The 26,646-nt window shown below is 58.9% G+C and overlaps 3 protein-coding genes across 8 annotated transcripts; 1 reads left to right on the top strand and 2 right to left on the bottom strand.

Moving 5' to 3' along the window:
- Positions 1 to 979: 979 nt before the first annotated feature.
- Scamp4 (secretory carrier membrane protein 4) lies at positions 980 to 11,481 on the bottom strand. 4 transcript variants are annotated; one of them, XM_036171294.1, is made up of 7 exons: positions 11,473 to 11,481; positions 5,880 to 5,927; positions 5,244 to 5,372; positions 4,924 to 5,080; positions 3,956 to 4,057; positions 2,624 to 2,741; positions 980 to 2,208 (listed from the first exon to the last, which is right to left on the bottom strand). In XM_036171294.1, the coding sequence occupies exons 2-7, from the start codon at positions 5,884 to 5,886 to the stop codon at positions 2,032 to 2,034; spliced, it is 690 nt and encodes a 229-aa protein (XP_036027187.1). In that variant the 5' UTR covers positions 5,887 to 5,927; positions 11,473 to 11,481; the 3' UTR covers positions 980 to 2,031. The 4 variants fall into 4 exon arrangements, with proteins under 4 accessions (XP_036027187.1, XP_036027185.1, XP_036027184.1 ...); XM_036171292.1 differs by lacking the exon at positions 11,473 to 11,481 and adding an exon at positions 11,102 to 11,156; XM_036171291.1 differs by lacking the exon at positions 11,473 to 11,481 and adding an exon at positions 7,040 to 7,655.
- Positions 7,319 to 11,533, bottom strand: Adat3 (adenosine deaminase tRNA specific 3). Of its 2 annotated transcripts, none has more exons than XM_036171283.1 (2): positions 11,473 to 11,533; positions 7,319 to 8,395 (listed from the first exon to the last, which is right to left on the bottom strand). In XM_036171283.1, exon 2 carries the CDS (start codon positions 8,378 to 8,380, stop codon positions 7,325 to 7,327), a length of 1,056 nt encoding a protein of 351 aa, XP_036027176.1. In that variant the 5' UTR covers positions 8,381 to 8,395; positions 11,473 to 11,533; the 3' UTR covers positions 7,319 to 7,324. The 2 variants fall into 2 exon arrangements, with proteins under 2 accessions (XP_036027176.1, XP_036027177.1); XM_036171284.1 differs by lacking the exon at positions 11,473 to 11,533 and adding an exon at positions 11,102 to 11,158.
- Positions 10,567 to 25,753, top strand: Abhd17a (abhydrolase domain containing 17A, depalmitoylase). 2 transcript variants are annotated; one of them, XM_036171286.1, is made up of 6 exons: positions 10,567 to 10,990; positions 11,166 to 11,252; positions 22,386 to 22,907; positions 23,595 to 23,789; positions 25,091 to 25,270; positions 25,344 to 25,753. In XM_036171286.1, the coding sequence occupies exons 3-6, from the start codon at positions 22,576 to 22,578 to the stop codon at positions 25,567 to 25,569; spliced, it is 933 nt and encodes a 310-aa protein (XP_036027179.1). In that variant the 5' UTR covers positions 10,567 to 10,990; positions 11,166 to 11,252; positions 22,386 to 22,575; the 3' UTR covers positions 25,570 to 25,753. The 2 variants fall into 2 exon arrangements, with proteins under 2 accessions (XP_036027179.1, XP_036027178.1); XM_036171285.1 differs by lacking the exons at positions 10,567 to 10,990; positions 11,166 to 11,252 and adding an exon at positions 19,202 to 19,386.
- Positions 25,754 to 26,646: the final 893 nt, after the last annotated feature.

Genomic DNA, 26,646 nt, shown 5'->3' with positions numbered 1-26,646 from the left:
CCAGGGCTGGAACACAAGCTTGTCTCCATTCTGTGGGACAGAACTCTTGGGGTCAAGGCTGACCCCACTGTGGCCACTTTGTAGGGAGTGCAGCCTGCCCACTCACAGTGGCATGTGCCCACCTGTGACCCTCAGTGTCCTTGGCCTGTAGACACATCACTCCATCTCTCCCTCCATGGCCCTTCCCATGGCAGGCGTCTGTGTTTCGATCTTTTTGTTTTTCGAGACAGGGTTTCTCTGTGCAGCCCTGGCTGTCCTGGAGCTCACTCTAGACCAGGCTGGCCTCGAACTCACAGAGATCTGCCTGCCTCTGCCTCCTGGGTGCTGGGATTAAAGGTGTGCGCCACCACCGCCCGGCTTGGAACTCCACTTTTTAATGACACCAGTCAGTTGGGTGTCTGGGACGTACCCTAAGGTAGCTCACTGCAAAGATCCCATTTTCATGGGCACTTCCGAGGTTCTGGGGAAAGGGCCTTGGAAGAGGGGCACTGCGGAAGGGCAGAACGCAGACCACGTTGGTCTGTTCTGGGCATATCCTCCCATAATGCTTTCTTTTCATAGCTCCGGGCTCCTGGTCACCTTCTCTAAAACCTTTTGGAGACAGATTCCTATGTAGCCCAGGATAACCCTCTTATTTTGGGGCATGTAGGTCTCACTATGTAGACTTAGCCGGCAGGGAACTCAGAGATCCACCTGCCTCTGCTCAGAACTGAAGTCAACAGCAGGCCATGATGGTGCTTGGGTAGGCAGGGGTAGGGGGTCCCTGGAGCTCACTGGCCAGCCAGCCTAGAAATCTGTGAGTTTCCGTTTCAATGGGACACTGTCTCAAAACACAAGATGGAAGGCAGTTAGCTGATGCCAACCTCTGGGCTCTACACACTCATGGATAAGTATACATGTGTACACACACACACACACACACACACACACACACACACACACAGCATATGTATTCCCACAACACAAATACAGGCCCTGCTGCAGAAAAGAGAATTTATTTCCAGAATGTTCTCACATAACAAAACCAACTGTGGCATGTGGGAACACATACCCAGGGGTGGGCAGGGCAGAGCTGCAGGTGTCTTGAGGGTGTGTTCCCTCTAGTGGGCACTGGGCTCCACCCATGCCACTCTAAGATGGGGCTTCAGTGTCTAAGGCTGCGCCTGCCTACAACTCTCTATCCTGGCCCCCTCTGGGCATCCTGGGCACAGAACAGAGGCCACGTGCGCAGGCAGTTTGGCAGGACACCGGTATAGGAGGGGCACAGCCCTGTGGGGAGGCCTGGGGACTGCAGTGACTTGGCTGGTGGCACCAGTACATCACAAGGAAGAACGCTGAGTCCAAAGTCATCGGGGGGGTGCCATGGACATCCCAAGACTCAGTGTGGCTCTCCTGGAGAGAAGGCGGAAGGCTGAGGGGAAACAGGGTTCTCTCTAAGGCACAAATCTGTCCCTGGCTCTGCTCCCAGCAGACCAGGGGCCTCTGGTCCTGGCTAGCCTCTGTGACAGGGCGGGGCCTGCCATGCAGCTGAGCCTGTCTCTCTCCTCCCGCAGACAGAGGGGGAGCCTCCTGGAGCCAGAGCAGCCCAACCCAGTGGATCCGGGCCTTCAGTGGGCAGAGGTCTACTCAGGATCCTGGATGGTGGTGGGAATAGCAGGATGTCCCTGCCACTAGGGATGGGACAAGGAAGCTGCAGGACCCTGTCCCCAGAGGAGCACAGGGGTGGACTGGACGGTAGAGCTGAGGATGCAGCCACAACAGCCATGCTCCTGCCTCCATCCACAAGTGCTCTCTCTGGGGCTCAGCTGTATGTGTCAGCAACACAAAGGACAGGAGCCTGGTGGTGGAGGCCACCCTCTGGACAGGCGGGAGCGGGGCAGTCACAGCCAGCTCTGGTGGAATGGCAGTGGACAACAGCAGAAAGGCAGTTTGCTGTGGCTCGGGCAGGAGGTGAACACAGGCTGAGGACCTCCTGGGATCTCGGGCAGATGCTCAGGTTTCAGGACCAAGGGTGGTGGCAGGAGACAGAGCCTAAGGCCACTGGCCTCCACTGGGGTAGCTGGGGACAGTGGGGTATTCGGGCAGGCTACTCCCAGAGAAGTTGTTAAACTGGGCCTCCCTGGATGGGGGATTCCTCCAGGTACCAGTGTTCCACTCTGTCTGTGCCTTCTGGAGGCTTCCACCAGCCCCACGGTAGATCCTATGCACCTGAAGGATCAGGGACAAAACAGAGAGCAGGAGGTCAGTGCACAGTCGGGGAAGGGACCCACTGTGACCCTCGGTGACACAACAGCGCATCCCAGCCCTGCCCCTTCACTGGGCCAGGATACCTCATCTCTACTCTACTGTCCCACGGCCCACAGGACACCCTGGCTCAACACACAGCTTCTCCAGGGCGGATGTGCCCTGCTGTGACATCACTGTCCAGCATGTGCCTGCCCTCCTCCGGGGTCTGAGGTGCACACACCTGAGCAGTGGCCCAGGAGGCCTCCCCAAACCCTGTGAGTTCCCGGGTGACAAGACTCCTTGCCACAGCCTGCAGCTGAAGACAGGGTGTTCTGTGTGTGGGCTGATGTGAGAAAAGAGGGCGTTTCAGGATGGAGACAGAGGACGGAGGACCCACCTTCACAAGTGTGATGGCCATCGCGACAGCGGACAAGGAAAACAAGGTGGCCGGGATCAGCATGACCACAGCTGCACCAACACTGACCCCAAAGAATCCAATGGCTGCCAGCCAGCCACTGCAGAGTGAGAGAGGGGGACAAGGAGTGAAAAGGGATCAGCACACCCACAGAAGGGTCTGCTTGCTGTCTTTCATATGCAAAGAGCTCTGACAAACCAAGGACTAGGTAAATAAGGCCTGATCGCCTTCATATGTACAGAGCTCCAACAGATCATCAAGAAAAAGATAACTTTAAAGGAGCTGGGCTCAGTTAAGGACCAAAAGGTGACTGATCAATATAAAATGATGGTCACAACAAACTGTTTAACAATTTAATAGGCTTCGGTCCATAAAACATACCCAACAAAAACCACATTTCAAAGAAAGAACTAAGTAAGGCAAGGCCTTGCTGACTCCTATAGGTCATTAGAACATCTTTTGTTCCCCACACTGCCTTAAATGAACTAAAACTCAAGAGTGTGACAGTCTGAGTCAGGTGACTGTGGCATGGCTGGGTGATGGAGTGGGTGACACACCCTTCGGGGTGATGGAGTCCAGCAGTCAGCAAGGAGGGAGGAGGGCATGGTTCATGAGAAGCATGGAGAGGTGAGAGGGTGCCTAAGACCTTGCATGGACAGAAGAAACGGAGGCCCACACTGCATCAACTGAGCAGGGCTCAGGCTGACGCAGCAATCACGTGCCTGTCAGGGACCACCCCGGGTCCTCTGCATATACCTATGGTTGTGTAGCTCAGTGTTTTTGTGAGACCCAGTGTCTCCTCATCCAGCCTCGACAGGAGGGTGTGCCTGGTCGTACTGTAATGTGTTACTCCCTGTTGGGCTGACCCCTTGGAGTCCTCCCTTTTTGGAGGGAAATGAAGGAAGAGAAGTGGATCTGGAGAAGAGGGAGGTGCTGGGAGGAGGGAGAGGAACTGCATTCGGGGTGTGGAGAGTGGGAGAGAGGGAAGAAATGGAGGTCTAGACGGTGCAGACACGTTATCCCCATACTCAGCACTCAGGCGGACAGACCTCCCAAGTCAAGTACCAAGTTCCAGGACAGCCAGGGCTACACAGTGAGACCCTCAAAAAAAAGAAATGGAGGCCCTAGACATGGGAGTGTGTCTGTCTGTCCAAGGCAGGCTCAGGCAGCAAGCAGCTTGGCAGCGCCCCCTGCTGGTGGCCCAGGGCAAGGATTTCCTCTGCAGGGCAGTCTGGGGCTGGGACAGCCCGGCTCCACACTGGCAGGCTCTCTCACAGCATGCGGGGGGCACACATCCCTCGGGGGTCTGCTTACCATGCGCCCCAGCCTGAGAAGCCGATGGCCTGGATGGCGGTCAGGACAAACTGCGCTCCGAAGATGAAGAAGAACGCCATGAAGTTAAAGGAACTGTCAGCTCTGCAAGGCACAGTGCAGGGGGCGGGGGTGGGGAAGTGGGCGTCAAGACCCTCGTCCTCCACGCCACTCAGCCTGGGCGTTGACCACACAGCATGGTGCCCCTGGGGACTGCATGGGAGCTGATAAAGTCTAGACACCCTGAGGACAGATGACTGAAGATGGGCGTCCATCTACTGGAGTATTACAAGGCCATGAACAGGCGCAAGGCTCCAACACACACCAGTGGAGGGACCTGTGCTCAGAGAGGATCACAGAAAACCACACAGGCGCAGGACGCAATAGGAGACGCCCAGACAGACAAATCCAGAGACAGAAGTGGATTTGTGGAGGCTGGAGAGAGGACTTGCGGAGAATGGTTTCCCTTTGCATGATGGAATCTTCTAGAAGCAGGTACTAGCAATGGCTAAACTAACGCATTGCAACACTGGGGTACACTGTCGTCAAGAACTATTAAAACTACCAAGGCCGGCAGACTACTCGGGGACAATCTCCAAAGAAGTATGGTCCCACAGTCCAGAGAGGCTGAGGCGGGCACTGTGGCCAGACCTCCCTACAGTAGACACCACTCCAATGCACCGAAGGAGGACATGGCTCAGCTGGTACCACTTGCCTAGTGCCTCACACTGGGCTCCATCCCAGCAACCCCGAGACAGCAGCTGGCTGTGGCCTGTGGTCACGGATTGCTGACTGTGACATAAACGAGCACACTAGACAGGAGGAGGAGAGTTGCTAGGAACCGGGCTGAAGCCCGTCCTGGACAGGCAGATCCCAGCTCCCCGGGGGTCGGAAAGCACAGCCTCCATGGGTCCCACAGCTTGGAGTGGGTCAGAGGGTCTACGGCCTGATGGCTCCCAGGGCAAGCTTACCGGAAGGCCTTGTATGCAGGCCGGAACCAGCACACGTAACTGCAGGGAGTGAAGAGAAGCAGCCAGAGCATGGCCAGGCCAAAGTTGACCCCCGCTCCGCCCGCAATCCACCAGGCCAGGCAGGCCACCAGGTTCACAGCCAGGGTGGCACAGTAAACTGGAGGGGCGGGTGGGAGAAGAGTGGGGGGTCACCAAGGACCTCCGTGGCCAGGGGCTCTCCCCACCAGCCCATGAAGGATGAGCCTCATGCAGGGAGCAGGGCCTGACCACGCTGTGCCTGCCCTCGGTGGGGACCCCGCCCGCCCGCCCGCCAGGCTCACACATCCACAGCCGGTAGATCCTCTTCACCAGCACCTGGTGCTCCACGGGGATCTCGTCGGAGAAGTCCTGATAGAAGCAGGGCTTCAGCGGCACAAAGCGGGGCAGGGGTGGGAAGTTGTTCTCCTTTCCTGCAGGAGGGAGACCCCCCAGGCAGCCTGTTGTGTACGGCCAGAAGCCTGCAGGAGCACCCTCCCCACGTAGCCCCTTCCTGAGCCACCACAGCTAGACAGGACACACACCCGCGCAGGATCAGCGCTACCCTCCTGGCTGCAGCCAGGCTCACCCTAGGGCGCTAAATGAAGCCACTGGAGTGGCCACAGTCAACACACGGGCCCTGGGGGCGGCATTTGGCGTGTCCTGGGGTTGTCAGGCCAAGGAGGGCAGAGAAAAGTAGGGCGGCCAGAGGCCCCCCATAGCACTAGGGGTCCCTGCACACCCTCCACGCTGTCTCACTTCAAGTCTTCATCTGCAAACGGGAAGACACTGGTGGCCCTTTGGTGGCCTGTCTATGCCCCACTGTGGCACCCAAGGTGTTACAAGGGCAGAAGCTGGGAAGCCCACTCTGCAGCCACAGCTTAGGAGTCCAGGGCTTCGGTGGGAGTTGGGGACACTGCCGGGGAACAGGGCAGACTCACCTGCCATTTCTGTACCGGCTGACCTGGCACCCAGGCAGAAGGGCCCACCTAAAAGGAGACTAGTATCAGGGCCTCGCCAGCCGCCGGCCTAGGAAGACCCTAAGCCAGCCACCGTTGTAGGCTCTGCTGGCCAGCCAGCTTGGCTGCTGGCTCAGCGGGTGTCGGCCCGGATGTGGAGCCGCCTCACGCCACTTCCCCACAGAGCAGTCTGGAAGGGGATGGGTCAAGTCACCAGCTGATTCTACCCACAGCCTTGGAGCCAGGATGTCCCCGGTTCTCGGTGTTCCCCCAACGTTGACCCCTGACTGTGGCCCTACAGAGGACTCCAACTACTGCTGACACACCCCTCAGGACTTCCATTCCACCAAATCACCCAGAACAGAGCTCACTGCTATGTGACAGCCACACGGCCACACCAGCTATGGGTGTGGCACTCACCCATGGGAGCTCAGCCCCCGAGGCACCTACAGTCACTTTTCAGAGTAGCTCTGCCCCTAAGTGCTGCCCTCAGGACATGGCCGGGTAAGGAAGGCCCCCACAGGGCTTCAGGTGAGAAAGTTGCAGGCACACCCTGGTCTCTGAGTCCAGGCCCTGCTCAATCAACCAGCTGCCACTGGCTGGACATAGTCTCACGGAGTCTCAAGACGGGCCACCTCACAGCCCTGCCTCCTGGTCACCTGAGGAGCCAGCCCACAGAAACATGTCTTCCCAAGAGGAGGAAGGATGGAAGGCCTACGAGAAGAAGCAGGCCTCTGCTCTGAGCTGGGCCACAGCCGTGTAGCCACCCCCGGACTGTCCGCCCAGCGGAGGCCGGCAGGCGCACAGCAGCCCCACGTCCCCTCAGACTCGGAGGGCCCCCAGGCCGGGTCTCCTAAGGGCGCACCGCCACGGAACCCGCATCCCACTACATCCTATCACCCCACCGCACTCGGATCCTTCTGAGGCCCCCAGCCTTCCCACCAACAGCCCTGGGTGAATGGACCCCAGGCCAACAGGTGTTCAGACATACTTGGAACCTTCCAGACTCCGTAGACAGGCAAGGGCGCCTCCTGGGCTGTTCCTACCCCTAGCAACACCCAGAGCCAGCTACGCTCATCAGGACTGCTGCCTTCCCCTTCACAACCCACAGACTGATGCAGATGCCCACCCCAGCCTGGCACCTCGGTGCAAACGGGAACTTGGTTTGAGGCGCTTTATTTCACACACGATGGCTGCCCCGAGCCTGGAAGACCACGGGGGCTTGTACGCAGAGCCGAGTCCCACGGCTGCCGCAGCCGGCAGAGACCGCCGCTGTCTTCCGGGTTGAGGGCGCCCCACATGCTGACCCAGGTGGTCAGGGTCCTTAGACCCAGCGGGTGGGGCCCCAGGGTCCAAGGCCGTGCAGCTGCGGGGGATGCGGGCTGGCCAGGAGCAGAGAGCAGTCTGGAAGTGAAAGGTCCCCAGGCCTAGGGGTCGGGGTCCAGCTGGCAGCACTGGTCCTCGAGGATGCCGCGGAACACCTGGAAGCGGTGGTTGAGGTCTGGCCGCGCGTGGACGCGGAAGCGCGTGCCCAGGGCGCCGTCGGGCGAGGGCGCCCCGTAGAAGACGCGCTGGATGCGGGCGTGCACGAGGGCCATGGCACACATGACGCAGGGCTCGCGGGTGACATACAGGTCGTAGCCGGTGCACACGTAGGGCAGGCCCTCCTCCTCCTCGTCCAGCTTGCGCACGCTGCCGGCACGTGCACCCTGGGCGGTGGCAGCCGGGGCGAAGGAGCAAGCCGGGTGGCGCCTGAGGTCACGGGTGCCACGGCCCTGCCCCTGGGCCACCAGGTCGATGCACACCATGACAGCGTGCAGCAGGGGGCTGGCCAGGCCGCTGCAGTCGTGGCCTGTGGCCAGCACGCGGTCCGAGGCTGGGTCCACCACGACAGCGCCCACGGCCCGCAGGCCCTGGGCGGCTGCCCTGCGGGCGGCACGCACGGCCTGTTCCATGTGGCGCTGCATGGCCGCCCGCGCCTGCGCAGAGAAGAGCTGCCCGGCCAGCGCGCGGGTCACCCGCTTGTCCTCGTGGAAGGACGTGGGCCAGTGCGCCCGCGCCTCCTCAAACTGGCTCCGGGTGAGGGGCGGCCGGGCGGGCACGGGCACCAGGAACGGCGTGCCCAGGCCGCGCGGGTCCACGGCCGGGCTGGGCAGCAGCTCGGCCAGCGAGCGCGGCGCCGCCGAGGGCCCCGCCAGGCACAGCAGCAGGTCCGACGCGTGGGCGCCCTGGGCGCCGCGGCCGGGGCGCACGCGCTTGAGGTGGGGCTGGGCGGGAAGCGGGTGGGCGGCGGACACCTCCCGCAGCAGGCGGGACGTCTGGCGCTGGTCCAGCACCGGCGCGGCGTAGGCCAGCACCAGCTCCACGGCCCCCGCCTGCTGCTCCGACAGGACGGGCAGGGCTTGCCACGGCGCCGGCGCTCGCTCCTCGCCGCCGGCCTTCGCGGGCCCGGGCTGCTCCGCGAGGCCCGAGCAGGGCTCCATCCTCCGCGGGGTCGACTGTGGAAGACAGAGATGGGACTGGAGTGTCACCGTCAGCTTCAGCGGGCCGCGTCTGTCCTGGGAGCCCGGACGGCGCATCCAGAGCGCCGGGCGGTCGGCTGACTCGGCTGCGCAGGAGGGCAGCGTGGAGACAGGCCCTGGCTAGGTCAAGTCCACAGCCCCGGCTTCCAGCCCCTGCCCCGTGTAAACCAGGCCCAGGGGCAGCACCTGGCGTCCCCGGTGGAGGCCAGGGCACCAGGCCACCCTGGGCTACTTAAAGCTTTGTCGCCGGGCGGCGGTGGCGCACGCCTGTAATCCCAGCACTCAGGAGGCAGAGGCAGGTGGATCTCCGTGAGTTCGAGGCCAGCCTGGGCTACAGGGGGAGATCCAGGACAGGCTCCAAAACTACACAGAGAGACCCTGTCTCGAAAAACCAAAAACAAACAAAAAACAAAAAAAACCCCAAACAACCAAAACTTTGTCTCTGACAAAAAACAAAAGAAAACAACCCCAAAAATAACCATAAAGACATAGGCCGGTCCTTGAGTCCTTGGCCCCTAACAAACCTATAGTCACCCACAACTGCTACTCTGCCTGTGCCCCCAGAGGTTGAAGGTCTGGAATGGGCTGCTGACGTGCCCTGGCTGGCTTCACGACCTCGGGTACAGTCAGGAAAGACAGAAATCTGTCGGCAGGTGTGGCGGGGTGGACCTGCCTTGTCCAGTCCATGAGAACAGCCCCTGGGACCCTCGACTTCGGCTAGGCGAGACCTGCAGGGGATGCAGCACACGCAGCTCCTGGCTGGCTGCGGCCCCAGGGCTGACGGGCAACATCATTCCAAGCTGCTAATGTCCCCTTTTCTACACAGTGACAGGGGTGGGGTGCAGGACCACCCCAGAAAAGCATAAACCTCACAATACCCCTGACCCCATGGCTTCTAGGGGACATGCCCCACCTTGGTCAACTGACCAAGAGCCAGACATACACCCAGTGGCACTTGTGGCACAGAGGCAGGAGGATGGCTGTGAGCTGGAGGCCAGCCAGCCAGAGCTACAGGGCAAGACCCCACCTCAATCTTGTGTATCCCCATAAAAAGGCAGCAGACCTAAGATGCACCCCAAGAATACTGACCCTGCCAAACAAGGCAGGCATATGGCCTTGACCCATTCCACTCTGGACTTGTGCTCCAGGGTGTGGCCTGCCTAAGGCGCCCTAACTCCCATGGCAGTGGGCTAGCCTGGGAACCTGCCTATCCATGGCACCTCAATGAAGCCTGAGCCGACAGCCAACACCATTGCCACCTGTGACACACAGGAGCAAAGCCAGGCTTGGAGAGGCTTCGGGGAGGCAAGGCTGTAGGCAGGGGATCCTCTTGCCCTCAGACACTGCTTCTTGTTGCTCTGGAGTCACAGCTAGCCAGGGCAAGATGGCAGGCGCCAGACCCGAGGAGGATAACAGCCCCACGCAGGCTTCACACACACCACCTGCCACCCAGTTCTCTGGAACTGAACCCACTCGACATCCTCACATCCTCAAGTCATGAGCTCGGCTGAGTTGTCACCTCCCTGGCCCACCGTGCCCCGCTGACTGCGCAACTATAGGCAATGAGTAGCCCCCACATTCTTCACGGGGGGCCCAGAACAATCAGAGCAGCCCCAGGTAGGGGGCTGGGGCGCAATAGTGGCAGGAACTTGCCTGCCACACTCAACCCTGAGTTCCCTACTGAGCACCAAACAAACCAACCAGAGAGGGGAGAGGAAGCAGCAGGGCTGTCTGTAGTGGGCTTGTCGGCATTACCGAGCATCACACCCCACACCCTGCCTCCCCTGCTGGTGTCCACCCGGGAATACTCTATGCAATGACTAATGTGCTCACCCGGACTGCCCAGGTGTACACTGCATGACTCTATGGGCTCCTGAGAACTACTGGTGCCCCTCAGAGCCCTAAGACTAGGAAGGGAGAATGGTGCCAGGCGTGTCTGAGAGCCTGGCGTTACCATGGCTGCCCCTGCACAAGCCCCATGGCAGGCAGAGCCCAGGAGGGGCCATGGTGACATCTGGCCTCCCCAGGGCACATACCACGCCTACGGCCCCACCAACTGCCGGGGCCACAAAGCACCACTGTCTCCAGGGCAGAAGACACAGCCCTGTTTGTCCCCTCAAGACTACAAAACAAGGGACGAAGGAAGAAGGCTGCCTGGGGACAGGACCCCTGGGGAGGAGTTTAAAAGCCATAGGCTGGCAGCCAGGGCCGTGGCCACCCTTCACTGCTTTACAGGGCCCTTCTGCACGTGTGCGTTCTTGTTCTGAGGCAAGGTTCGGTTTCCCTGTGCAGCCCAGTCTAGCCTCGAGCTCACCACGAACATCAGGCCAGCTTCCGAGGCGCAGGCGTGCTCCCGTCCCTGCCCCGCACATGACAGCAGAGGGTGGCACGGGAACAGCTCCTGCCGCACGTGCCGGACACGCCACAGCGGCTTGGGAAGCCTGCCTGCCTCCCTCCGAGCAGCCTGAGCACCGCTGAACCGCAGGCAATGGCTGTGCGCCGGGCTGGCTGCAGTCCGGGGGCACACGCCCCCCACACCGGGCACTCAACAGGCAGGATGCGCGGTTCCGGGTGAGTGTGAGCCATGGAGCAACGCCTTCCTCCACGGCCGGGTCCCTGCTGCCCCGGGACCACCCCCGGGGTCCCTTCCCACAGGGTGCCAGCCCCAGGGAAACTGCACACCTGCTGCGACCAAGGTGGATCCACAACCCCGAGGCAGGGGGCTAACTGCGATGACCCCGAACAGGTAACCGGAAGCAACTGGAGATCACCGAGTTTCCGGAGCGAGAAGCAGGGCACACGCGTGCGCAGCAAACCGACGGCGAAAGGCGCGGTAGGTACCCAGCCCTCTGTGCGCACGCGCACTCGCGTCGCATGCGCGCGCACGAGCACGCCCACCGCCTCGCGGGGCGCGCGCGCCCCTCCCCGAGCCTAGGTGGTCGGCCCCGGCAAGGCCTTCTTTCCCCCGTCCACGCCCGGGGCAACGTGGCCACACCCGCTGCCGGTGGCGCATCCGGAACGGCGGAAGCCCAGCCCCTACGGCGGCCGCTCACCTGAAGGACGCCGGCGAGAACGCCACGCTTCTCCAAGTCCTAGCAACGGGGCCGCCCCGCCTACTGCCGCGGGGCACGCCGGGAACGCAGTTCCGTGGGCGGGGCCTGCTCGAGGCGGAGACTTGACTACAATTCCCATAAGGCCGCGCGCGCGCCGGTTCGCCTTAGTGCGTCTGGGGGCAATTTTTTTCTTGTGTCCTGCGGTGGGGAGAGCGCTGTGTTGCCGGTTCAAGACCCGCGGGTGGATGGCCGAAACTCGGGCCCTTTGAGATATCCAGAGAGGAGCCTTGAGGGGGAAGTGGGGGCCATCTATAGTCACTCAAACAGCATCTGCCCTCAGAATGCTGTAAAGTTCCCACGTTGTGCCGGGCGGTGGTGGCGCACGCCTGTAACCCCAGCACTGGGGAGGCAGAGGCAGGCGGATCTCTGTGAGTTCGAGGCCAGCCTGGGCCACAGAGCGAGTTCAAGGAAAGGCGCAAAGCTACAGAGAGAAACCCTGTCTCGAGAAACCAAAGGAAAAAAAAAGTTCCCCCGTTGCCTCTGTCGTCCACACTGCTTTGGAGGGTGGCCGTGGTTCCCTCGTTTTCTCCGAAATATACGTTGGGGCTCAGGCTGGAGCAGTTCGTGGAGCGTTTGCCTAGCACCCAGGAGACCTTGGCTCCCATCCGCAGCGCCGCTAGAGGCACGCGCGGGTCACCCCAGCACTCGGGTTTGAGACAAAGTTCAAGGTGGGGGGTGGGCTTTACTCCCAGCACTCAGGAAGCAGAGGCGGGCGGAGACCCTGTCTCAGACGACAAAGGTTCTGGATGCAGATGATTGGAGAACACTGGCCTGCTAGCTGTGAGGCCCTGGGTTCAACCTCTGGCAGTGCATAGAACAAAACATTAAAGCCTGAAGCCAACGGGCTGGAGAGAGGGCTCAGAGGTTAGAGCACTAGCTGCCCTTTGTCCAGAGACCAATTCCCAGCACCCACATGGCGGCTCACAACCATCTGTAATGGGATCTGATGCCCTCTTCAGGATGTGGGATGTGATCTTCCTTAATACAGTCAGCCCTGCGAGGCACAGCGGAGCTTGCTTTCACCCCCCCTCCCCTCTCTCTCTGGTTGGTTGGTTTGGTGCTCAGTAGGGAACTCAGGTTGAGTGTGGCAGGCTGCCACTATTGCGCCCCAGCCCCCTCCCTGGGGGTGCTCTGATTGTTCTGGGCCCCCCCGTGAAGAATGTGGGGGCTACTCATTGCCTATAGTTGCGCAGTCAGCGGGGCACAGTGGGCCAGGGAGGTGGCAACTCAGCCGAGCTCATGACTTGAGGATGTGAGGATGGCGAGTGGGTTCAGTTCCAGAGAACTGGGTGGCAGGTGGTGTGTGTGAAGCCTGCGTGGGGCTGTCGTCCTCCTCGGGTCTGGCGCCTGCCATCTTGCCCTGGCTAGCTGTGACTCCAGAGCAACGAGAAGCAGTGTCTGAGGGCCAAGAGGATCCCCTCACCAGAACCAAAAAAAAAAGTGAAGCCAAGCAAGCATGAGGTTTCATGTCAGCACCACAGCATGAGCAAGCTGAGCCAGGAGAATCATAAATTCCACCCTAGGCTGAACTGTGTGACTCGACTTAATCCTGGCACTCCAGAGGCAGAGGCAGGCAGATTCCAGGACAACCTAGAATACATAATGAGACCATGTATTGAACAAAAAAAAAAAACCCACAAACAAAATACAATAAAAAAGGTGAAATTAAGCCGGGTGGTGGTGGCCCAAGTCTTTAATCCCAGCACTTGGCAGGCAGAGGCAGGCGATCTCTGTGAGTTCAAGGCCAGCCTGGTCTACAGAGTGAGATCCAGGAAAGGCGCAAAGCTAAACAAAAACCCTGTCTTGAAAAACCAAAATAAATAAATAAATAAATAAATAAAAATAAAAAATAAAATTAATAGTAGGACTTGAGAAACGTTTTTTAATTGGTTGTCTGGAAAACAACTCATTCTATCGGACCAAGGTCGCTGAGACCCCCCCCAGGCCCATTCTCCTCAGCTCAGCCATCAGGACCTTTCATGAGGACCTCAGGGAGCCGCCATGACTAAACTCCAGACTGCCTGGCTAAGCAGTGACTGGCCAGGGAGGTAGAAACTGGCGCCACACACGTCTGCAGGGTCAGCTAGTTTGCATTTTCCTTGGCCTGCCCTCCAGGACCTTTCTGGAAGAAGGCGTGTCTTGTGACCAGCTATCAGACCCACAGGGTTAATTTATGGCCGCTTGCAAGACAGATAAGTGGGAGATTAGTGTGGATGTGACCTGTGTCACAAAGCCAGAAACCTTAGGTGCTCTGTCGTGCTTCCAGGAGGCCATGTGAGCCGAGGGACTCTGGAGGAAAACCAAGAGTTTTGGGTCATTACACCATAACAGAGCCACCAGGAGACACATGTTATTTATTTTACTATATAGCGCCATAAAAATGCTATGCCTGAGGCGGGTCTCTGTGAGTTCCAGCACAGCCTGAGCTACAGCGTGAGTTCCAGGAAAGGCGCAGAGCTACACAGAGAAACCCTGTCTCGAAAACCAAAAAGGAAGAAAAGGCCAGTTTGGAAGGAAGCTATGGAGGACAGCTCAAACATTCACTCCAGTACTAGAAATCACGAGACAGGAGCATCACCCAGAGTTCTGTGCTAACTTAACCCAAATGAGACAATTTTCAAAACAAACAAAAAAGAAAGAAAACAGAAAAGAAATCAAGGCTAGAGGGACAGCTCAGCAGGTAAGGGTACTGGCTGCTTCTCAGAGGACCTGGGTTCAGTTCCCAGTGCCCACAGCACATAAGCACCTGCAACTGCTGCTCTGGGGATCCCTCTTCTGGCCTGGGGGAGCACTGCACACACATGGTGCACACACACACACACACACACACACACACACACACACACTCATACAAATAAAGTAAAATAAAATCTTATGCCGGGAGGTGGTGGCGCAGATTAAAGACATGCACCACCACTGACAACTTGTTTATTTTCATTTGATGCATTTAAGTGTGTGCCTGCATATCTTTTCTTTATGTCTTTTGTTTGTTGGTTGTTGTTTTTTGTTTTTGTTTTTGTTTTTTGAGACAGGGTTTCTTTGTGTAGCCCAGGCTGTCCTGGGACTCACTCTGTAGCCCAGGCTGGCCTCAAACTCAGAGATCTGCCTGCCCCTGCCTCCCGAGTGATGGAATTAAAAATCTGCACACGCCTTTTTTTTTTTTTTTTTTTTTTTTTTTTTTTTTGGTTTTTCAAGACAGGTGTTTCTTTCTGTAGCTTTGCGCCTTTCCTGGCACTCACTCTGTAGCCCAGGCTGGCCTTGAACTCACAGAGACCCGCCTGCCTCTGCCTCCCGAGTGCTGGGATTACAGGCGTGTGCAGCCAGGCGGTGGTGGTGCACGCCTTTAATCCCAGCACTCAGGAGGCAGAAGCTGGTGGATCTCTGTGAGTTCAAGGCCAGCCTGGGCTACAGAGTGAGTTGGAGGACAGGCTCCACAGCTACAGAGAAACCCTGTCTCAAAAAAAAAAAAAAAAAACCCAAACCAAACCAAAAAACTGCACCACCCCCACCCAGGTAGAAAATGGACTTTTATTTACTTCATATTGGGGAGGGGGTTGGTCTGTGGGTGCAGAGGTCGGAGGACAGCTTACAGGATCTGTGTCTTTCCATTCTGTGGATCCTGGGGATAGAACTCAGATACTCAGGTTTGGCAGCCTGCACAATCTCACTGGCCCCTGTGTTTTAATTTTTGGAATAATTTATTTAAATTTATTTTATGTGCATTGGTGTGAAGGTGTTAGATCCCTTGGAACTAGACAGTTGTGAGTAGCCATGTGGGTGCTGAGAACTGAACCCAGGCCCTCTGGAGAACAGCCAGTGCTCACAACTGCTAAGCCATCTCTCCAGCTCCACGTTTTAGTTCTTGACATATTTCTGTGTAGTTCTGGCTGGCCTTGAACTCCCGGTGGTCCTCTCTTGCCTCTGCCTCCTTCCCAGGGCTGACATTACAGGTGTGTCCTGCTATGTCTGCAACAGAGGGTTTTCCTTTCGCAAAATGTGCTGAGGAGTGTGGGCGGCATTGTAAAGAGGGTGGCGGTCTGCACCCCTGCTCCAGTGGGAGCTGAGTCTTATCCACTAATGTAGTTATGATCCTGGCCATTCTCCCTCCCCCGGCCTCAGGGCTACCTTCCCTCCCTGTCCATTCATTCCAGGCAGAGCTCAGCCTGCCCTGGCTCCTCCTAGCCCTGAGTTGGAAGGGTCTGGGGGGAGTCCTGGGTTTGAAGGACAGATGCCTTCCTTACAAGGTACTTAAAGAGATCACCAGTTTCAGAATTTTTTTTTTTTTTTTTTTGAAGACAGGGTTTCTCTGTGTAGCCCTGGCTGTCCTGGAACTCACTTGAACTCAGAGATCCCCCTGTCTTTGCTTCTCAGGTGCTGGGATTAACCGCGTGCGCCACTGTACTATCAAAGCCATTTAAAATATTCTTTGTGAATTTATTAATCTAATTTTATGTGCACTAGTGTTTTGTCTGCCCATATGTCTGCATCATGTACGTGCCTGGTAACCTCAGAGGTCAGGAAGAGGTGTTGGATCCCCTGAAGCTACAATTACAGGCAGGTGTGAACTCCATATGGGCGCTGTAATTGAACCCAGGTCCTCTGGAACAGCAGCCTGTGCTGAGTCATCTCTAGTTCCCTTTCCCCCCTTTTTCCTTGTCTTTGAGACAGGACCTCCTTTATGTGCCTCTGATTGGCCTTGAGCACCCCAAGTTGTCTTTGGACTGCTATATGGGCCCTCCAGCATACACATACATCCCCATATGCATCCCACACTAATAGTAATACTTTAATATTTAAAATTTACATTCCGCTGGGTGTGGTGGCACACCTTTAATCCCAGCACTCTGGAGGCAGAAGCAGGAGGATACCTGTGAGTTCAAGGCCAGCTTGGTCTATAGTGCGGCTCTGTCACCAAAAAGGAAATACACACACACACACACACACACACACACACACACACACACATATATATATATATATTTGTTTTTAATTTAATTTTTTTTTCCGAGACAGGGTTTCTCTCTGTAGCTTTGCACCTTTCCTGGAACTCACTCTGTAGCCCAGGCTGGCCTTGAACTCACAGAGATCCCCCTGCCTCTGCCTCCCGCGTGCTGGGATTAAAGGTGTGTGCCACCACCACCCGGCGAGACAAGCTTCTCTTTGGCCTGGAGCTCAACAGTCCTGCTAGTCCAGCTGGCCAGCAAAGCACTGGCACCGGCCAGCCTGTCTCTGCCCCCTCCTCCTGGGCTTGCAATCCCAGGAGCTGGCCTTTCACAAGGCTCTTCTAGACTTGGACATAGGTCCTAGTGCTTTTATGGTAAGCACTTTGCCCCCCCCCCTTTTTTTTCTCTGTGTAGTCCTGGCTGTCCTGTCCTGGATCTCACTCTGTAGCCCAGGCTGGCCTCGAACTCACAGAGATCCGCCTGCCTCTGCCTCCCGAGTGCTGGGATTACAGGCGTGCACCACCAATACCCAGCCTCATTTTAAAAAATTCTTGTTTGTGTATGCATGTGTGCCACAGTGTGGCCGCTGGAGCACAGTCTGCAGGAGTCATTCTTTCCTTCTTCTGTGTGGCTCTCAGGGCTTGAACTCAGGTCCTCAGGCTTATCAGCAAGTGCCCTTACCACTGAGCCATCTTGCCAGCCCATGGACTATCTGTTTTCATAGGGATCCTAGCACTCAACAGATAGCCGTTTCTAGGCTGACCCTGAATACAAAGGGAGACAAGCAAGAGCCAGGCCCCAGCTGGGGAGGCAGAGGCCAGCAGCCTGGTCTACATCGTGAGACCCTGTCTCAAATAAATAATACAGGAATGAACAAAACTGACTGGAGATGTAGTTCAATTGCTAGAGTCCTTGAATGGTGTAATGGCCTCAGTCACAGCTCTCAGAAACCTGGTTTGTGACACAGCTCTGTTGTCCCAGTGTTTGGGAGACTGAGGCAGGTGGATCGGTACAGTGCAGCCTTCTCTCTTTGTCAGGTGTTAGGACATTTTTGTCACAGGAGATTGGGAGTGGGGAGGAATGAGGATATAATCCACAGGGCATGGTAAAACGGTGTGGTGGTACACGTCTCATCCCAGTAGTCCAGTGGTGGGGATCATGGGTTCAATACCTCTCTGGGACACCTGAGGTGGTGTCCTCTCACCTCCCTAAAAGAACTTCACTCAACTGGTCTGTCAGCCTCGCATTCTGGTGGTTTGGGCAGGAGGGTTGCTGAGTTTGAGGGCCCAGCCTGAGCTACATGAGTTCTAAACTGGCCTGACCTACAGATTAAGATGCTGTCTCAAAAAACCAAAAGAAATGGCTGGGCGGTGCACACCTTTAATCCCAGCACTCAGGAGGCAGAGGCAAGTGGATCTCTCTGAGTTCGAGGCCAGCCTGGGCTACAGAGTGAGGTCCAGGACAGCCGGGGCTACACAGAGAAACCCTGTCTTGAAAAAACCAACCAACCAAACAACAGCAACAAAAGAAGGTGCTGGAGGGATGGCTCTGTGGTTAGAAGCATGTACTGCTCTTGTGGAGGACCCAGGTTCAGTTCTCAGATGCCATAGAGTGGCTCACAACCATCCCAAATGCCCATAACTCCAGTTCCGGGGAATTCAAGTCTCCTGTCCTTGAGCACAAGGCATACATGCGGTGCACAGACATACATGCAGCCAAATACTCTTACATACAAAATAAGAAGATAAAGGAATGCCGGGCAGTGGTGGCACATGCCCTTAATCCCAGTACTAGGCAGGCTGAGTTTGAGACCAACAAAAGCCAAAAAGACAAAGTGGGCAGTGAGATGGCTCAGTGGGTAAAAGGCTTTGCCGCTAAGCACGAATACCTGGGTTCTGTCCCTGGGACTCACTAGGTGGAGCAGCAGAATCGGTTCTCACAAGCTGTTTTCTGACCTGCACGGAGCTCCACGGCTCATGTCTGTGTACAGACAAATAAATCAGGTAAAACTGGGAAGGAGAATCTTTTTTAATGTAAAGCTGTTCTGTCTGCATGTAGTCTCTATACAGTCTGGTGATTGCAGACGACGGAAGTGGGCGTGGGATGCCCTGGAATCGGAATTACAGACGGTTTTGAGTCACCCTGTGGGTGCTGGGAACCGAGCTCTGGTCTTTGGTAGCAGCAGCCAGTGTTCTTGAGTGCTGAACCGCCCTCCAGCTTCGTCTCCAGACCCTGAGAGAGAGTGATGGGTCATTCGCCGCTCCAGGAATGCGGAAAGAGTGGAACGAAGGATTTAAAAACCTAGAGAGGATGCAGAGCCCGCCCACTGTAGTGGGCTGGGCTTCCAGTTAGGCCCCGCCTCTAGGCAGACCCGCCCCTCCCACAGCCACCCCCTCCCAGGCCCCGCCCCTAGGCCATTCATTCAGTTCTGCCCACATTTCAGGCCCCGCCCCCAGAGGGCTCCGTGCCTCTTCACCTGGAACCCCGTCCAGCCCAAGCCCCACCCCTAGATCCTCCAGCTTCCCTTCCCTGTGGCCCCGCCCCCAGCAAAGCCCCGCCCCCAGCGCACCAGGCCCCGCCTTTACAGTGGGCTTGGACGCAGCACATCCGGCTCCTCCAGCCCCCGTGGCCCCGCCTCCAGCACGCGCACCTCCCACAACAGTCCACCCAATCCGCTTCGCTGTCGCTGGGCCCCGCCCCCACGCACCCCAGGGTCCTCCTGGCTTGCGCAGTCCCCCCGTATCACTTCCGGGGCGGTGTTAGAAGGAGGCTCACTTCCGCCCGCGGCGGAGCGGCGGTGGTGGCGGCGCCGGAGGCCCGGCCGCGGTCCGGAGGGACACACGGACGGACGCACGGGCGGGCGGCCGGGAGCCATGGAGTGCGGCCCCGGGGCCGGCGGACGCGGGCGGCGGTGAGTGCGGGCGGGGCGCGCGGACGGCGGCGGTTCGCGGAGCGGGGCCCGGGCGAGCCAGGCCCCGCGTCCGAGACGCCGCTGCGCCCTCCGGGGACGGCAGCGCCACCGGCGCACCCACCCTGCCCTACCGTCCCCACCTCCTGGAGCAGTCGCCCGGCCTCCCCAGGACGCGGCTCTGCCCCCCAGACACGCCTGGGCCAGCTCCGGAACCTGCCCCTGTCCCACACCGCCTCCGGCCGCCTCTGCCCCGTGCCCGGTGTGTCCTGCCAGCCGGGCCCCACATCAGGCTTCCCTTCACCCCCACGGTGAAGTCCTCACTCTGCCAGAGCCCCAGGGCCGCAGCTTGAGGCAGCCCGGCTTCCCCTGGGAGTCGCTCGCCGTCGGGGTTTACCCCTCCGTTCTGTCTCCTGGCTCTTTTCACGTGCGTGCGCCCACGCAGAGGCCAGAGGACAGCTTTCTGGAGTCCGCTCGGATCTTCAGACTCGGTAGCCAGTGCCTTTCCCCGCTGCTGAGCCATGTCCCTCCACCTGCCTGCAGTCTGCACTCTTGAGCCGGTGCTGCTGCTCGGGGGTTGCCTCCCTGCCCTGACTGGCTGGCTGGCTGAGGCATGCCAGTGCAGGCAGGCATATGTAGGTCGCCCTAGAGCCCTTCCTGTAGCCCGGCTGCTTGTAACGCCAGGGCCTGGTTTTAGGTTTGTGATCACAATCCTTGTGGTTTTGAGTGGCAGTGAGTGAAATATCTTGGCTTGCTCTACACAGTGGCAACCATCTGTGAGTGAGGTCCCACATGCTGTCTGTCCCCTCCCTCCCTTATAACACTGGCAGATGTTGGAGGCTTATTTCTTTCTCCTACAACTTCCTCTTTTGCTCTGGGTGCTCAGCACATGGTTGTTGAGTGAAGCAGATACTTACTGGTCTACTGGCCCTGCCTCCGTGGAGTCCCGTGTTGCAGGGTGGAAATCTGGTTAACTGTAGAAGAGTATGCGGGGTCCCCACCATGTGGAGGACCCAGAGGTGCTTGTCTGACTTGTTTAGAAAGTGTACTGCAAGATGGGACCCAGATGTTGCACCTTGAGAAGCTGTGCCTAGAGGTGTGGTCTGTGAATAGGGAGGAGGAGGGCACCCCTAAAAGGGAGGTCGCTGCTTGGGTGTGTGCTGCTGAAGGTGTCAGACAGAGTAGCTGGGGGGAACAGCCTGCCCACGGATGATGGTGACTGAGATGCAACCCAGGCAAGGAGGCTAGAATGCAGGAGGGAAGGTTCAGGGGTGACAGGTGGAGCCATCAGGCCTAGGGGTCCACGAGAGGAGACTGGAAAGAAGAGTCAGTGGCAGCACCCGCTTTCTTGGCCTTGGTAGTAGGGCCTGTTTCACCTTGTTCTTCTCCAGCGTGGTCAGGGCTTCTTTCTCCGTGGACTGCAGGTCCCTCCAAGCTCCCCATCACCAAGGGGTGTTACAGTTACAGGGTGTTACAGGATGAGGCCAGAACTGTAAAGCTGATGTCTCTAAACATTGACCTTGTGGATATTTGGGGCAGGGTCATTCCCTTAGAGGGATGTTCTGGGCTATTCGGGGTCCTGGACAGAGTCCCTAATCCCCACCCACTCCACACTAGGAGTGTTCTGGGTTACAGATGTGGCTCTGGTGTCTCCCTAGTCTCTACTCACTCAGACCTACAAGTGCTCCTGGTTATAGGCACGGCCTGGTGTCTCTTAGAGGCAGGTTCACCTGCATCTGAGAATCGCCACCTGTGAGCTGGGGACTTCTTTTTTTGTTCTGTCTTTTGTTTTTGTTTTTCAAGATTGGGTTTCTCTGTAGTTCTGGCTGTCCTGGAATTCTGTAGGCAAGGCTGGCTTAGAACTCAGAGATCGGCCTGCCTCTGTCATCCTTGCACTGGGATTCAAGGTGTGCATCACCACCGCCAAGCAGGAGCTGGTGACTTCTTGCCACTTTCTTTGTCCCTGCTCTGGTCATGTCTTTTCTCTCAGTGTGCTCAGTTGTTGTGGACTGGAACATCGCTTTACCCAGCCCTGGGCCTCACAGCTCAGGTCCACAGGGAGCAGAGACGAGTCTGTGGGCCTACAGCTGCCTGAGTGATACCTGTCCCTCTGTCCTGTGGATTCAGATGCTGTGACCTAAAACCCCAGTATGCATGGATATCCTGTTAAAGCTGAGCTGTGGTGTCTTCCGCGTCCTCCCAGGCAGTGAGAGATGGCAGGCTTTTCTGGAAAAGTCTCTGTCTGTTCACTGGGCAGCAATGCACACAGTGGTAGTGGCTTTAGTGTCAGTTGAACACATTTCAGGGTGTCCTGCGGAAATGGAGCGTCTGAGTTTCCACTGGAGTCAGGTCCTGTCCCCCACTTAACTCCCTCCTGTATACAGTCTGCGGCCTCTGAGGCAAGCAGTCTCCACATTTGTAGGTACAAAGAACCAAGACCCAGTAGGTTGGGTGATTTGACCCTGAGGGGGCAGCCTCAGGAGGCCCCAGCTGCCCATACCCCAGGGAGACCGCCTGGCCAAGTGCAGGGACAAACCGTTGTCCCAGCCAATGGGGCCCTGCCTCTGAGATGCATCCTGTCCTTGTTCCTGGCCTTTGTGCCTGTTTCCTCCCCTGGGCTCGGTCTCTAGGCTCCAAGGCCCCGCAGCACCCCTCCCCCACCCCCCTGCATGATAGCTTGGGAGCCTTTGGGTTTCCTCAGCTCCAGACCTGGGCTGCCTCTGTCACCTGTTCTGGAGGGTGTAAGACACTGCTGGGCAGGCAGGAGGTCTGGGCATAGGCCCGGGGGCTCTGGATGGCAGAGACTGGGGCATACACAGCAGCAGCGCTGTGCATCAGAGGCCCAGGAGAGGATGCAGGGTGAGCTAGGGCTGTGGGCAGGCCCAGAGGAACAGGATAGACCGCGGATGTGGGGACACGCCTTCCTCTCTGCCTGGCACCGGCTGGCACCTGGTTCTCCCTTAGCTTTCTGGAGGGAACCCACATCTCGGTGTCCCCTGCAGGATGTCTCACTGTACGGCATGGAGACCTGTGGCTGCGAGGCTCCCGGGGGCTCGCCTTGGACCGCGATGGGGCCGGGCCGCGGCCTCCTAACGGGACTGAGGTGTGCGGCCCGCGAGCCTGGCCGCCCGCTGCCCGCCTCTCGGAGCACCCCCGCCCCTCCCCTGGCCCGGCGCGGGCCCGGTGCCCGCCATGAACGGCCTGTCGGTGAGCGAGCTCTGCTGCCTCTTCTGCTGCCCGCCCTGCCCGGGCCGCATCGCCGCCAAGCTCGCCTTCCTGCCTCCCGAGCCCACCTACTCGCTGGTACCCGAACCCGAGCCGGGGCCCGGAGGGGCCGGTGCTGCCCCCTCGGGTCCCCTGCGGACCTCAGCGGCCACCCCTGGGCGCTGGAAGATCCACCTGACGGAGCGCGCTGACTTCCAGTACGGCCAGCGCGAGCTGGACACCATTGAGGTCTTCCTGACCAAGAGCGCGCGCGCCAACCGCATCGCCTGCATGTATGTGCGCTGCGTACCCGGTGCCAGGTGAGCCGGGCCCGGGGCGCTGCACTGGCTTGCCTTCCAGCCTTGCCCCTCCTGTAAAGGACAGGAGACCCCGAGAGCAGGGTCTTGCTTTCAGGTCCTCACCAGGGGGTGAGGTAGAGAGAGGGTGACAGCTTCCCGGGTGCAGCCTGGAGTCCAAAGGGCGAGTTCTTTTACTCAGGAGCCAGGCAGGTGCTTCAGGAAGCCGCTTGGGCAGGGCTACGTGGTGCATGGCCTTGACCTGGCGCAGGCCCTTGTTTTGTTACAGGCCTGTCCGGGTTGGCCAGAGGCCAACTGGGAACAGAATGGGCCTTAAGCGTTTGCTGGTGGCCAGGGATGGGGTCCAGTCCCCTGTCCCCCTAGCAATAGAGCATGCGCTTGGGGAGGCCCCGCGGGAGCAGGCTCTCTGCCGGTGCTGGGAAGCACCGTGGAGTGTACATGCTACCACCGAGATGGCCATCGGCCCCCTGGGCTGGGTCTGTGTCCATGATGCCCCCTGTAGAGGGGCAGCCTGAGGCCTGCTGGCCGACCACATCAGGGGCTGCAGGCTAACTAGCCTTGGGAGCCCATCCCCCACCAGTCCTGCCTCCTGCTCTGGGAGCCTACTGTGGAACTGGGCGGTCCCATGTGGCTCTGAGGAGATGAGCGTGGATGCTCAGCTGTGCCCATCCCTCTTGCCCGCACCACCAGGTACACAGTTCTCTTCTCACATGGCAATGCAGTGGACCTGGGCCAGATGTGCAGCTTCTATGTGGGCCTGGGCACTCGCATCGGCTGCAACATCTTTTCCTATGACTACTCTGGCTACGGGATCAGCTCCGGCCGGCCCTCGGAGAAGAACCTCTATGCTGACATTGATGCAGCCTGGCAGGCCCTTCGCACCAGGTGAGCAGGGTGTGGGGGATCGTCAGTGCCAGGTGGGGCCCAGGAGAAAGAAGCTGGTGATGTCCACAGGAAGAGGGAGGTTCCTTCACTTGGTCTGGGGGTGAGCAGAGGACAGCTGGGTCTAGGAGATGGCCGCTGAAGGACCTGGCAGCCTAAGAGCTAGGGGACCCTAAGACTCTGCCCTTAGCGTAACTTGCTCTGGGGCAGGTGGCCGTGGGATGGCAGGCTGGAAGGGAGGGTGCCCAGGTGACCAGTCAGCAGGTCTGACCACCAGCCTGCACGCCAGACCTTTAGTCCTGAGGCTCCTCTTACACCCTGTATGCTGGTCATCCCACCCTCACCCCACCTCACGGGGCTCCTTTTGCTCCCTCATAGAGCAGGGCCCATGCAGGGGGATAGAAGAGGCCAGCCAACTCTAATTCTGGAGGTCCCCAACCTTGTCATTTGCGTCCCATGTAGTGCTGGGACGCTGACAGCCCTGGGGAGGTGGGGGGGACACTGGTTACCCTGGAGATGTGCCAGCCATCACTGGGCTGGGCCCCCTGTGTCACAGGTGCCAGCACCCTGAGCTTGCTCCCTGTTCCGATTGTCGCAGCCGGGAGAGTCACTGCCCTGTGTCCCACTAAGGCACTGACCTCCGGAGACCTCTCCCAACTCCATCCCCAAGCCTCAGGGGAGGTGGGGGTGGCCCTTCTGAAGGGCCCGCCCCCATTTTGGGAGGAGCTTAGGCCTGAGCTGCGGTAGTGCAGGCAGAGCGGGTGGGTCTTGGTCAGCACACAGGAACAGTACAGGCTGCCCCTAGGCTGCCCCTAGGCGGTCATCCCTGCCTGGGATCAGGGGTGGGTCCTGCAGAGGCTTGTGACGGGTGGAAACTCTGGCAGGGGCTGCTCTAGACCAGCTGAGCCGGGCTAAGTGGCCATAGTGGTCTGCTGGGGTGGGAGGGGCCGCAGGGGAAGCTGGGAATGGGCTGGGCTCCCAGGACCTGGGCAGCCATACTGCCTGTGTGGTGCAAGCTTCTAATTGGGCAGGGGGGACTCAGGGGACCCTAAACTGGGCCGAGCCAACCAGGGACACAGTTTCCTAAATTCCCAGGACCCAAGCTTGTGGGGAGGCAGCGCTGGGAAGAGACAGCCTGCCTTCTCTCTGGGGTCGGGAGGGGACCAGAACTTTGGATTTGGATCTCACTCAGGCGCAGTCAGAGGGACTGAGGGAAAAACCAGGGAGCTGCGGCTGGGCAGGGCCCTGGGAGCCGCCATCTCTCGGCCTGGCCTGCTGACCCTCCTGCTGCTGTCGTTGGTCAGGTACGGCATCAGCCCGGACAGCATCATCCTGTATGGCCAGAGCATCGGCACGGTGCCCACGGTGGACCTGGCGTCCCGCTATGAGTGCGCTGCGGTGGTCCTGCACTCGCCTCTCACCTCGGGCATGCGAGTGGCCTTCCCTGACACCAAGAAGACCTACTGCTTCGATGCTTTCCCTAAGTGAGCCTGGGAGAGGGGCCTGGGGGAGGGGCCTGGGGCAGGTCGGGGATGGCCTGACCATCTTCTCCCTCAGCATCGAGAAGGTGTCGAAGATCACGTCACCGGTGCTCATCATCCATGGCACGGAGGACGAGGTGATCGACTTCTCACACGGGCTGGCACTGTATGAGCGCTGCCCGAAGGCCGTGGAGCCGCTGTGGGTGGAGGGCGCCGGACACAACGACATTGAGCTGTACAGTCAGTACCTGGAGCGCCTGCGCCGCTTCATCTCCCAGGAGCTGCCCAGCCAACGCACCTAGCCAAGCCGCAGGGGCCTCAGCAGGACACGGGCCTCCTGCCGGGGCTGCATGTGACCCGGCGCCCAGGACCCTGCCAGCACCCCATGGCCAAGAGCCATGTGCAGGTGCTGGAGGCCCCTCCTCTCCTTGTGGAAGCAAAGAGAAGGAAAGAGGGACCTAATTAAAGGTTTAAGATTTTAGGATTGCCCTGGCTTCTTCATGGCTCCAGTGCGTCTTCCTGGGGCTGGGAGATCACTAAGACCAGCTGGGTTCAGGGCTGTCCTCCTGACCATGCCTGCACCCGGACCTGCACCTTGCTCTGCAGGAATCCCTATCCCCATTCCAGATGCGGGCATGACAGGTACAGTGGAGCCCAGAGCCAGGGCCATGCCACGTACTGTGCCAACTGGGAGCTGAGGTCTCCCCAGGACTGCAGGACAGCTCTTAGTAGGGTTGTGTGTGCTCTGCAGAGCTGAGGCACGTCTCTTCTAGCCAGAGGGTCCCCAGGGTGAGGAAGGGCCTGTCTGCAGGGAAGTCTGCGGCTGCAAGGCCCCTTTAAGAGTGGCCCTGGCAGAAGTGACAGTGTTTTGATCCCAGAGGCTTCCGTCCCTGACACTGCTCCACTCCACTCGGGCCTCAGGACCTTTGCACTAAGCGCCTGATGTGCCCTCACTAGAGCCCTGTCTGCAGTCCGACTGCTTGATTCTCCCACGAGCACCCTCTCCATCTCCTGCCGCAGAGCTGTGTTGCTACCCCATCCCCCTACCCCCATCCCCCTCTGCAATGCTGGCCTTCAGAACCCAGGCTGTCCCAGGCTGAGTCTCCTGTGACCCAGCGAGGAAGCAGAGCGGCTGCACACGGCCAGGACACACATTTAGGGAGGCTAAGCCTCCTTCCTAGCCAGTCATCCTGGAATCAGGAGGCCCAGGCCGGAGGATTGCCACCAATATCCAGGGTAACTTAGGATACAGAGTGAGACCCTCTCCTCAAGCCCAACTATTGCTGGCCACAAAGTCTCCTGGGTGCTGGGGATGGAATGGGGTGCTCCCTGTGTGGGGGGAGAGCACTCTGCCTGCTGAGCTGTGGACCCAACCCCCT

This window comes from Onychomys torridus, chromosome 21, assembly GCF_903995425.1.
Source record: "Onychomys torridus chromosome 21, mOncTor1.1, whole genome shotgun sequence".
NCBI classification, from domain to species: Eukaryota; Metazoa; Chordata; class Mammalia; order Rodentia; family Cricetidae; genus Onychomys; species Onychomys torridus.
Note: the sequence above shows the minus strand (reverse complement) of the source record. Positions and strands in the feature narration are given on the sequence as shown.

Excerpts from the sequence above, each read along its gene's own strand:
- Abhd17a (XM_036171286.1), top strand. The coding sequence starts at position 22,576 with ATGAACGGCCTGTCGGTGAGCGAGCTCTGCTGCCTCTTCTGCTGCCCG. Across the intron at positions 22,908-23,594 it reads CGCTGCGTACCCGGTGCCAG|GTACACAGTTCTCTTCTCAC; the intron begins GTGAGCCGGGCC and ends CCGCACCACCAG. Across the intron at positions 23,790-25,090 it reads TGGCAGGCCCTTCGCACCAG|GTACGGCATCAGCCCGGACA; the intron begins GTGAGCAGGGTG and ends GTCGTTGGTCAG.
- Adat3 (XM_036171283.1), bottom strand. The coding sequence starts at position 8,380 with ATGGAGCCCTGCTCGGGCCTCGCGGAGCAGCCCGGGCCCGCGAAGGCC.
- Scamp4 (XM_036171294.1), bottom strand. Across the intron at positions 4,058-4,923 it reads CCTGCATACAAGGCCTTCCG|AGCTGACAGTTCCTTTAACT; the intron begins GTAAGCTTGCCC and ends TGTGCCTTGCAG. Across the intron at positions 2,742-3,955 it reads TTCTCAGGCTGGGGCGCATG|TGGCTGGCTGGCAGCCATTG; the intron begins GTAAGCAGACCC and ends CTCACTCTGCAG.